This window comes from Eriocheir sinensis, chromosome 23 (assembly GCF_024679095.1).
Source record: "Eriocheir sinensis breed Jianghai 21 chromosome 23, ASM2467909v1, whole genome shotgun sequence".
Classification (NCBI taxonomy): domain Eukaryota; kingdom Metazoa; phylum Arthropoda; class Malacostraca; order Decapoda; family Varunidae; genus Eriocheir; species Eriocheir sinensis.
This window is the reverse complement of record NC_066531.1, coordinates 1493930-1506212: the sequence shown is the minus strand read 5'-3', so window position 1 is coordinate 1506212 and position 12283 is coordinate 1493930. Positions and strand designations below refer to the sequence as shown.

Sequence of the window (12283 nt, the reverse complement as noted above, 5' to 3'; positions counted from 1 at the left end):
GGCCAAAGATGGCTTAGCAAACATCATTCTTAAGAATTTCAATAATGGGCATTGTAAAGTCAGACTGGGAATGAGGAAGAGGAATGTGCCACAATATTGTTGATGACCTAATTGTTGCCTCTGTTATTGATGAGTTTATTGTGCTTTTCATCTTGTTTATGTTTACTTGATTGTCACAACTATATGGTAGATGTAATTTTTGCTTCCCTATTGTTGGTGTAGTTTTTGCTGGAATTATTGACAAGATAGTGGTCCACTGTCTCACTCAGGCTCACTCATGCTTGCCCACCTGTGACACTTTCATCTGTGTTGCCACTATAGTCTGTTCAGAGCATGAAGGCGGTTCACGGTGGAGCTGGTATCGTCGTTTACCTCTAGCCATCCTGCCAAATCAACCTTCGTACATGCGTCTTTCTCTCTTATCCTTGTGCTATTTGAAAGCGATATTTTATATATTCTGTATATAGTAAGAGAAGCTACATAGTACAATGAGTGTCGATGTTTAGGATTATAACAACGATTTGTATAAATTCTATGACATGTGGCAGAGATTTTTTCCCATATTGCCACGTTTTGGTGGTGGTGGTGGTGGTCGGCGGTCAGCGTCTCCCCTTAGGTCCCTCCCCCGGGTTGAGAGGGAGAGAGAGAGATAAACAGGTGGGTTGTGGGTGGGTAAGTAGGGAGACGGTGCTAATCGGATAATTGGCGGTCGAACTGGCAGCGCCGCACTCATGGGAATTCAGGAATCTGCCGCACCTTGAACCGACTTCATGCTCTGAACAGACTATAGCCGGTGACTGCTCTCAGTAGTGATTTCCCACCTGAAGCCCTGGAACTTGAGACAAAGCCACAAGAAGCACCTCTACTCAGATAATAATAAAGAAAAGGTTAATGTACACAATAAAAGGGATGTGCAAAACTTTAATGATAAGAAATTGAAGCTTTGAAAATATGGTGTGAAATACCAAAAGGAACTTGAAGCACACTTAGAAGTGTATATCACTTGCTATAAAGTATTTTAATAGTGCATGATTGACTCTTTTTGTGCCAGGACAGTTAAATTACCAGTAGCTGGACACGGCTGGGTTGAGCAAATGATGGGTTTGCTTCCTCTCCTTGGAAATGGCTAATAACCATCTAAAATTACCCAGATGCTTTATGAAGATGATTTATAATATTTTCTGTGTTGGGGGGCTCCACTCACACAGCTCATCTGGACAGAGTGGAGTCTAAGGCTCTTCATCTCATCAACTCTCCTCCTCCTACTGATAGTCTTCTACCTCTTAATTTCTGCTGCCATGTTGCCTCTCTTTCTATCTTCTATCGATATTTCCACGCTGACTGCTCTTCTGAACTTGCTAACTGCATGCCTCCCCCCCTCCCGCGACCCCGCTGCACACGACTTTCTACTCATGCTCATCCCTATACTGTCCAAACCCCTTATGCAAGAGTTAACCAGCATCTTCACTCTTTCATCCCTCACGCTGGTAAACTCTGGAACAATCTTCCTTCATCTGTATTTCCACCTGCCTATGACTTGAACTCTTTCAAGAGGAGGGTATCAGGACACCTCTCCTCCCGAAATTGACCTCTCTTTCGGCCACCTCTTTGGATTCTTTTTAGGAGCAGCGAGTAGCGGGCTTTTTTTATTATTGTTTCCTTTTTTTGTGCCCTTGAGCTGTCTCCTTTGTTGTAAAAAAAAAAAGATTAATAAGTGTATGGAGGCCTTTGATAGAGAAACATGGTGAAATTGAGGCTGCAGCATCAGATTGCCGTTATTAACATTTTGATATTTAACTGATATCACTTTTACCAGTAATGATGTTTTCAGGAAAATATCAAGGTTATTTTTAGAGCTGCAGGTAACTCTCGATTTACGCGAGTATTGTGTCCTTGAAGAGGTCATTGCGTAAATCAAAAACAGTGTAAATCAAACAAGAGGTAGGTTTGTACCTTTATTGCCTACTGTATCACTCTGACTCCTCTCCCTCTCGTGGTTCCTCCTCTGGCTGCCCTTCCCCTCGTGGTAGCACAGCAGCGAGGGTGTTGTTGTTGTTGAGTAGCATGGCAGCGTGGGTACTGTATTGTTGTTCAAGTGGCGCGCGGGAAGAACTGAGCTCAGCTGTGGGGCCGCGGCGCCGTGTGAGTCCAGTTGCATGAGACATCTGGTGGCCACTCCATAAAATATCGCGTAGAAGTGAAAAAAAACGTGTAAATTAAACATTTATTTGGATTTTGGACCACGCGTTATTTCAAAAACGCGTAAACCAAACTCGCGTAAATCGAGAGTTACCTGTACTTGACTTAAATGGACCACTTCTCCCCCTCTATTTGTCTGTCGATACAAGGGTCATCTATATTGCTGAAATTGAGATCCTACTGTTTTATGGTAACTATTAGTAATTATTTTTATTTCTGAGTAATTATTTTTATTTCTGAGAGTAATTATTTTTATTTCTGAGAGTAATTATTTTTATTTCTGAGAGTTATTATTTTTATTTCTGAGAGTAATTATTTTTATTTCTGAGAGTAATTATTTTTATTTCTGAGAGTAATTATTTTTATTTCTGAGAGTAATTATTTTTATTTCTGAGAGTAATTATTTTTATTTCTTCCTCAGACAAGTTACCCTGAACAAAAAGTGGTTACAGTTGGACAGTTCCGGATTGGTATGTGTCATGGTCATCAGGTGGTGCCGTGGGGGGACCCTGCTGCACTCTCTCTCATAGCAAGACAGTTAGATGCTGACATCCTCATCTCGGGTCACACTCACAAGTTTGAAGCATTTGAAGCCGAATCAAGATTTTTCATCAACCCGGGTTCAGTAACTGGATCATACAGTGCACTTGATGGGTAAGCTTGAGGTATTTTAGTAGAAAGGAGACAGACAGTTTGGTAGAATCTCACCTTAACCCGGTAGCAGCTGGGATCATGTTTCTTAACCCTTTCTTTGCGTGTGGGTCGGGATGCAACTATCCCGTCAGGCACACTCAGGCCGCCCAATGGGGGGTCTCTTTTAACCTCTGTATCTCAAAAACTATTCATCACAACTAAAAACCAAAAACACCATTGGAAAGAGGAGGTCCAGATCTATAGGAGTGATGAATTTGAACACTTACGTCGGTGCGTGCGGGATGATCAGCCATATAGAGGGAACTGCGGACATCTCCCCTTGAGATTCCGGCAAGGTTGTATTGCCAACTGCAATATTTACAGCTATTTGGTCAAAGAATCAGTCAGGTGAAGCTATGCAAAAATGCCGCTATATTGGGCAAGAACATCCACCAGTTACTCGTCCGTAGATTTGCCGCGCTGGTCTGATATGATTTTCCTTTCATTTCTTTTCCATTAACCTGGTAGCAGCGACGGGCCAAATTTGCGTCTTTACCGTGTAGCAGCGACAGGCCAAATTTGTGGCTTTACCGTGTAGCAGTGATGGGCCAAATTTGTGGCTTTACCGTGTAGCAGCGACGGGCCAAATTTGTGGCTTTACCATGTAGCAGCAACGGGCCAAATTTGTGGCTTTACCGTGTAGCAGCGACAGGCCAAATTTGTGGCTTTACCGTGTAGCAGCGACAGGCCAAATTTGTGGCTTTACCGTGTAGCAGCGACGGGCCAAATTTGTGCCATGATATAAACCCCCAAAATAGATGATACATAATCTGATGACAAATATTTTGACATATATTATGAAACGGTTTGTGTGAGGGATGATTTTTTCTCATTTTTCTTGCTTGGAGGGACCATTAAGAAACATGATCCCTGCTGCTACCACTGGGTTAAGACTGTCTTTGCTCTACTTTCTTAATGTATAATATTTACCTGTATTCCAACAGAGACATCATTCCCTCCTTCGTGCTGATGGACATACAGAGCTCCACAGTAGTGACCTACGTGTACCAGCTGGTTGGTGATGAAGTCAAGGTAGAGAGAATAGAGTACAAGAAGGCTAACTGATTGTATAGAAGGTAGTAATGGGAGCCAGCGTTGCCAAATTATCGTACTCATCGGATTGTATTTTCGTAGTTTCTGACCGATAACTATAGCAAAAAAGCACAAAGAAACGTCAATAATTAAGAGTTTTAACACTAACTTCAATTTTCGATCATCATTTGTGTAGGAACGAGAGTTTGAGGCTTAAAAATGGATGAATACAATATGGTGAATACGATAATTTGGCAACACTGGTGGGAGCAGTGAATATAAGTGGAAATGAAATTAAGTTATATAGAGCAGTGTTTCCTGACCATGGAAGAATATCAAGGGGTCCATAGAGATTATAATTACTTTAAAATTTATTATACTGGAATTAGGAGACATGCCGCTCGGAATATAATTCATAACTTCTGTACACAATCCTTAAAACTGTATGCTTAAGGGGTTACTATTACACCGGGCAAATTTTCCGTGGATCTTCAGTCAAACCACGATTTCCGCTGGTGTGGTTCTCATTTGTTTCTTGTCATTGCTGCTGATGATGATGGTGAGTAATACCATCGTCCTTTAGTGAAATCTACCGTAGCTTTGGAAGATCGTGGACACGTCAGAAAACCACGGAAATATGAGAACCACGCCAGCGGAAATCGTGGTTTGACTGAAGATCCACGGAAAATTTGCCCAGTGTGATAGCCCCATTAAATGCTAAAATTGCTCTACATTAGCTAATGGAAAAATCTTCTGTTAATTTTGCTGGGTAAAGCTATTTCACTGTAGGGGTCCACAGGTGAAAAGTGGGAAGAAGGACAAGAACCATTGGGAACCACTGATATAGAGGATAGTTGATTATGTCTGATTGTTTATTGAAATTTGAAGGGCCTTTAATGTGTGTATAGTACATGTTCATTTTGGCCGATATAGCTATTAAGATTATGTGGACCATGTCAGCAGTACTTCTCATATTTTTTGCAGATTGTTATTTGTTAATCTTCACATTAAAGTAAACTACTTTAACTGTAATCTTAGTAAATTAATCCATTATTATTTAGGTACAGCAGGTGTGGTTGATATATGCACTTTTACTTACCTTGAACTAAACTCGGTACAATAGGAGACTCAGAAACAAAGAAAACACTTTTTATTTACTTTCTAGTACAGGTAACTCTCGATTTACGCGAGTATTGTGTCCTTGAAGAGGTCGTGTAAATCAAAAACACTGTAAATCAAACAAGAGGTAGGTTTGTACCTTTATTGCCTACTGTATCACTCTGACTCCTCTCCCTCTCGTGGTTCCTCCTCTGGCTGCCCTTCCCCTCGTGTTGTTGTTGTTGTTGAGTAGCGTGGCAGCGTGGGTACTGTATTGTTGTTCAAGTGGCGCGCGGGAAGAACTGAGCTCAGCTGTGTGGCCGTGGCGCCGTGTGAGTCCAGTTGCGTGAGACATCTGGTGGCCACTCCATAAAATATCGCATACAAGTGAAAAAAACGTGTAAATTAAACATTTATTTGGATTTTGGACCACGCGTTATTTCAAAAACGCGTAAACCAAACTCGCGTAAATTGAGTTACCTGTACTAGAGTCTGGAGGTGAGTTTGAGCCATGGAGTCCCACAGTTGCATCCTTGAGCTTCAGTACTGAGAAGACATCGTAGTTCTGCAACCCAGACTTGATCTTTCCCCAGAGGTTTTCTATAGGGTTGATATCGGGTGAGTTGCCAGGCCAGGGGTTGAAGTAGCGAACACTCTCAAAATCGAGAGCGTCGGTCACTAGTTTGGCTCTGTGACAAGGTGTCCCATCCTGCATAAAAAAAATCTCCTTGGTACGCCTCCATCGACGCATCAAGGTGGTCTATCAGCAGGTCCAAGTAGTTGTGCTGATTCGTTCTCAGGTTCTTTGGGAGGAAGACTAAGGGCTGCTTTAATTCTTTTGCTGTAAGGGTCGGGCTGCACTCCACCTGCCTTTTGATGGCATTCAGGGTCCTCTTGGAAGCAGCCTTTTCTTCCCAGGCCTTTTCTTATGGGTCGGGAGTGGACCGGATCCTGCGTCACGTATTCTTAGGGCCGCTTTCACAGTCACTTTGTTTGTTTTGATCGTTACTAATGGCGTCGATCGCTGCTATAGCATTTCCACGTCAAACTGGGCGATGGGGTAGTGGCGGCTGCAGGGTTAGCCTCGCCCCGCACCCTGCCACACACTCTCAACACCCCTCGCTTCCTCTGCAGCTGCCACTACCCCACAGGCTAGTTTCACGTGGAAAACTATAGCATCGATCGCCGCCATTGGTAACGATCAAAACAAACAAAATTACTTTGAAAGCGTCCCTTAGTCCATAGCTGGGCTGTATGGACTGAAATTCCTGTGTTCTCGGCAATACACCGATTAGGCTTTCCCTCCTTGTATAGAGCATGTATGACCTCTATCTGAGCCTTTTTGAGTTGCTTTCCCTTCAGCATGTTAGCAGTAGAGGGGTTGGATGTATAGCGTGCCTCGGAAAAAAATTGTCGGGAGGAAGAACCACAGAGCGGCAAGCATGTTCTTCTTGCCAAGGCACGAGGCACACTGAGCCGTCTACAGGAATGGAGACTGAAGGGAAGACGTCACTGAGTTGCCAAGTAAAAGTGTTGCCGGATCTCCCCAGAATTAACACAATGGCAGGGGCATTTTACTAAGTGCGGTTTTTATACACGATTCACCTGCCGTGCATATATCAACAATCCCTTCTGTACACATTGTAGATTCATTTGTCTTAAGTTCTTTTGCATTGTTTTATGTTCAGAAGTGATCAAAGGCATTATAGAGACTGCTTGTATCTGTTAACATTGTGGTTATTGATAAAATAGCATGGGTAATATAATTTTGGTGAAGTTGTTAGACCTGTAAGTTAAGAGCATGCATTTGAAGAAAGATCTGCTGTCATACCTGTTGATATATTTGTAACACACACACACACACACACACACACACACACTCTCTCTCTCTCTCTCTCTCTCTCTCTCTCTCTCTCTCATATAATTTTATTTTGTATTACTGAGATAGAACCTGTTTTGCTATTCAAATGTCAAATTAGTTCTGTATTTGGTAACAAGAATATTCACTGTTCACAAGAAAAGCAAAGCCTCCATATGTAAGTTTGGGGAACAGGAAGATAGTCAAATAATATATAAAAACATTAGTTCCAGTGACCAAAAGATATAATGTTTGTAGTATACGGTTAATCCTCGGAGTTCTAGACTAATTGGGGGAAATCCTATTCAAATTTGCCGAGTCTGTAATTTCTAATAAGTATGTATATTATAATGGCAAAAAATAGTGCCTGGCAAGATTTACAATTGTTATACCAAAACCAACACAGCCTCTTCTGCGGCAGCTTGTCTGCTGTTGTGAGCAAAATGTCTTTACTTTTGTTAATGTAGCTGACATTCCCAACCTCTTTGTCCAGCTATAATTAACTGACATAAACTAGGCATATCACACTAATCTTTAATCAACCCTAACCATTTGGATCCTGCCATAACCTAACTTGGGTAGTGTCTTTATTAAATGTTAACATGCTGCTGAATATAACACCTGTTCACTACCTCTGTAAAGATATTGTCTCTTGCCACTTTCATGTGTTTATAGATTTTATACCACTTCAACTCTGCAATCTGAATTTTATTAACTATTCCTCTCTGCGCCATACTCAACGTAAACTTGACCCAGAGAAGATCCATATTTGAACTTTTTATTAGCTCAAGTTTATGCATCACACTTGAAAGTAGCTGCTCAATTTTCTCACACACACCCTTGACATCATTTGGTTTTCACTTTTACTCCACATTAACCCCAAAATTTAACAATTCCTCTCTGCGCCATACTCAACGTAAACTTAACCCAGAGAAGATCCATATTTGAACTTTTTATTAGCTCAAGTTTATGCATCACACTTGAAAGTAGCTGCTCAATTTTCTCTTCTTTGGCTAACCTTTGACATCATTTGGTTTTCACTTTTACTCCACATTAACCCCTTCAACAAGAGGCCTCGTATACTGCGTTCTTATGTGCGCCATACCATATCCGAGGACGTGCATCATGGCTCGCTTTAGCTAGTATACAAGTTATTTCATCTCTGTATATTTATGTTTACATCTCAAAATGATCAATTAACTTGTTTTCATATATAATACATGATGATTTTGTTGAATTTATGGCTGAAAACTTGTTATATTCAATAGCGACATTTGAAATTTGGTGCGCGCGGCGATCCTGGATACGGCGCCGGACGCTGTTTTGGCCCGGCCGTAGTGAAGGGGTTAACTAAAGATAGAGATTAATAAAGAAAGAAAATGTAAGGGAGTATTCACCTTCCAACATGCACAAAGAGACTGAGAAATCACACACAACACTTCCTGAATGTACGACAAACTTGTGAATACACAGAAAATTCCATGTTGGTGAATTTTGTCCTAAATATCAAATGTCTCGAACAAGGGGATTTGGAACTTCAAGGGTTTGAAATTGAGGCTCAGTTGTCTATTGTTATATATTTTGTATTTGCCATATATGTACAGTCGACGATAGAGAGTAGTGTCACGGTTTTGAGAATGTTTAGCCTGGTGGCGGTATCTGGCAACTATACCATGGTGGCGCATTCACTGGTGATGTTAGTGACTCGTTTCAGTGTGTACCGTGTGTGTGTGACCGTGAAATTATAATATTGTATAATATTATATTATATTATAATGTAGTTAGAAATATACAAGATTACATGAATTCAATTTAGAAATGCGATAATGAATGTCTTCTACATGATGATGATGATGACGAGGTAAAACATCACGAGCAGTCCGAAACACTTTCTTATTAAACTTTGAAAATACCGTGTGCAATGCTGTCCTTCACAGGGGCAGGCAGTAATTCATGCTCCTTACCATCAAACAGCAAATAGGCTTGAGGGTCTGTTTAACTCGCAGCCTTAATTCCCGTTACTATAAAGCCTCAAAGACAGTTCAGGAGATCATTAAAAATCTAAAATCATTTCTCAGTGAAGATTACTTAATATCAAAGTATAAATACGTGTGTGTGTGTGTGTGTGTGTGTGTGTGTGTTGATCTCGGGGCGTCGCTGACTAGCTGACCCCTTCGTTTTTCGCTGATGGACATAATATTATGTCTCCCGTCCCAACCCAGCCCCTCTCTCTCTCTCTCTCTCTCTCTCTCTCTCCTATTTTTTTAGGTATTAAAAATTATACGTTTCCACAGCCACTGACGTGACAGCTCAACTGCAGTGCCTGCGGACATAAGGGCTTTGATAGAATACCGCTGCTCCAGCCAAGGCCCGCGGTCGACGGCGCCATCATGTGAACGTTTATAGCCTATTATTACGTATTAAAAAAATTATAAAGAACAAGATCTCGGCTGTCAGGAATTTTTTTGTTTTAGTTAAAAGGCATAACAATCTCTCCTAATAAGTGCAACATATTTTTAAATGTATCATAGTTTGATAAACAGCTTAGAGTTGCTCTTGACTAAATTTGAACGAAACTAAAAGCTCGTGTCAAAATGTAACGACAGAGCCTAAAGAAAAAATATTTATTAAGCGTTAGCGACGGACACTTTTGATAAATATCTATCTTAAAATTATGTAGAGTGCACCTGTGACCACCGATCACCACAACAGTACGATTTCGATAGGATATAATAATTTTCATGTCGCGTGGAGGGGTTGCCAGATGTCGCTTTCTGAATGAAACTTACTGGACAGTGTGTCACTACGCTCTATAGCCGACTGTACATAGCATATTAGTATCCTCACTCATTCATCTTCCACAGATTTAAGAACCAGCATCAGTAAGTACTTGATAGTGACCATTTCAATGTGTTTTAACCCGGCAGCAGCGGGGATCATGTTTCTTAATGGTCCCTCTTAAGCGAGAAAAATTAGAAAAAATCATCACTCACACAAACTATTTCATAATATATATCAAAGCATTTGTGATCAGTTTATGTATCATCTATTTTGGGGGGTTAAAATCATGGCACAAATTTGGCCTGTCGCTGCTACACGGTAAAGCCACAAATTTGGCCCGTCGCTGCTACACGGTGCAGCCACAAATTTGGCCTGTCACTGCTATACGGTACAGCCACAAATTTGGCCTGTCGCTGCTACACGGTACAGCCACAAATTTGGCCTGTCACTGCTATACGGTACAGCCACAAATTTGGCCCGTCGCTGCTACACGGTACAGCCACAAATTTGGCCTGTCACTGCTATACGGTACAGCCACAAATTTGGCCCATCGCTGCTACCGGGTTAAACAAAGAACATTCAAAGGGACAGAGCTCTAAAGTTCATCCTCCAGAGTATTGGAGTTGTATCCTCTCCAGTCACTCCTTTTGACCTCCTATGGATCACATACAAATGTAATTTTAGTTTTAATGTCTGAAGTCTCACAGTGGTAGGAAACACTTGTGTCGGGCAACAAAATTGTCTCCAGAATCTTGTGATTTCAGGGAATATCAATGACATTTTGCTTGAGGTATTGTTGTTTTAGATGTGATTACCAGAAGAGGCCAATGGGTAGTGACAAATATCAGTCTTTACATTGCCAAGGAAAAACTTCTCAAGTAATATAAAGGAATTGCTGGAATGAGTGAGCCTTCAGTTAAAGTTCAATTGAAATGTGGGAAGACCACAGCAAAGAAAGAAGCTAAGTAAGACTTTGTTAACTTTCTCATGCACTGTAAATTCTTGAAAGTGGAAGCTTGTTGCCATAGTCCAACCATTTCAAATAGTCTGATTGCGCGTTCAATTCTGCGGGTCCTTTCCTCCCCTCTGATCTGCCACACAGTCCCAACACCTGTCCCTTCCTCTCATACCTATAGGCAACATATGAGAGGGAAAAATAGGTGTTGGAACTGTGTGGCAGAGCAAAGAGGAGAAAAGGACCCACGGAATCAAATGCCCAAACGAACTACAGTCACCTCTCGATTAACGTGAGGGTTATGTTCCTGGAGATGTTGTGTTATTTAAAATCGCGTTATTTAAACATAATTTCCCCATAAGAAACGATGATAATGGGGGGGTTATGTTCCTGGAGATGTTGTGTTATTTAAAATCGCGTTATTTAAACATAATTTCCCCATAAGAAACAATGGTAATGGGGGAGTTAGGTTCCTGGAGATTTCGTGTTATTTAAAATCACGTTATTTAAACATAATTTCCCCATAAGAAACAATGGTAATGGGGGGGTTAGGTTCCTGGACACTGTGAAAGTCTGCCTATTTTGGGGAGTTTTGTTGCTCTAACCATCGCTTTGTTGATGTGTCACTGGTCGTCCTTCCACCTCCTGAAGGACGCTTGGGTGCCACAGTAGAGGTCAAAATGCAGTGTACGTATTCCAGAAAAACGTTCCGCTCACAGTGCCGGCTAGCTTCAGACTGAGACAGCGTTTCCGTGCGGTGACGTCATCGATGAAACTCATGTTAAATCGAACACATCGCGTTAGTTAAACGTATCTCGTTAAATATCAACTTGTGTTAAATCAAAAACGCGTTATTTAAACTCATGTTAATCGAGAGGTGACTGTATTTGAAATGGTTGGACTATAGTGCCTGTTGACCAACATAGGAACTGGAAGAAAATTACTTTGTTTGTGATTTTACAGTACAGTAGGGTATGCTACAGTGTACAGAATTGGTTCTAGAATGTCATTCATAAAAGGATTTAATTTGTTGAAGTATGTATTTAAATACACTCAACCCTCAGTTTGACGGACTAAATGGGGAATCAACCTTAGTTGCAGCACCCGAGTGTGAGTTGTGCACCATCGTGCTCTGGCAGCCTTCTGTCACACGGCACGACTGACTTCCTGGATAATTATGACAGACTACACAGAGGAAACAATTGTATCAATATCATGCAGACAGCAATGGCTGATACCGTCTTACAGTTGGTTTTGAGTTACAAATAACTCTTAATACTGTTGCAGACAGCTGTTTTGTCAATATATAAGGTTGATGATTCTAATTATTAAATAGCCTTGGTGCTGCCCTGGACACAGAAAAGCAAAACAATTCAGCTGTCTGCGATGGTATTGATAATTTGAAACTCAAAATCAACTATATCTGATGATATTCATCTTTGCTGCCTGCATATATATATATATATATATATATATATATATATATATATATATATATATATATATATATATATATATATATATATATATATATATATATATATATATATATATATATATATATAATATTACAAGATTGATTCAGCAAAAATACAATAGAATTTATACAATGGTAAAATAATGATATTTAGCATCCTTGTTATATGCTATGACATGAAAGGAAATTG

General features: G+C 40.6%; 1 protein-coding gene and 2 long non-coding RNA genes across 6 annotated transcripts in view; 2 read left to right on the top strand and 1 right to left on the bottom strand.

Annotated features, from left to right (window-relative positions):
• LOC127002330 (vacuolar protein sorting-associated protein 29-like) overlaps window positions 1–7405 on the top strand; it is a 51663-nt gene extending 44258 nt beyond the window's left edge. For all 4 annotated transcript variants that reach the window (XM_050868148.1, XM_050868147.1, XM_050868150.1 and 1 more), the window contains 2 exons: window positions 2621–2853; window positions 3837–7405. In XM_050868148.1, the coding sequence (XP_050724105.1) occupies window positions 2621–2853; window positions 3837–3957 (354 nt within the window). In that variant the 3' untranslated portion in view covers window positions 3958–7405. The remainder of the gene's footprint in view (window positions 1–2620; window positions 2854–3836) is intronic.
• Window positions 1943–5652, bottom strand: LOC127002331 (uncharacterized). Its single transcript, XR_007755953.1, has 2 exons — window positions 5503–5652; window positions 1943–2293 (listed from the first exon to the last, which is right to left on the bottom strand). It is a non-coding gene; the product is annotated as an uncharacterized LOC127002331 (long non-coding RNA).
• A 1712-nt stretch (window positions 7406–9117) lies between the features above and the next one.
• On the top strand, window positions 9118–11647 carry LOC127002601 (uncharacterized). The gene is made up of 2 exons (XR_007756331.1): window positions 9118–11085; window positions 11169–11647. It is a non-coding gene; the product is annotated as an uncharacterized LOC127002601 (long non-coding RNA).
• Window positions 11648–12283: the final 636 nt, after the last annotated feature.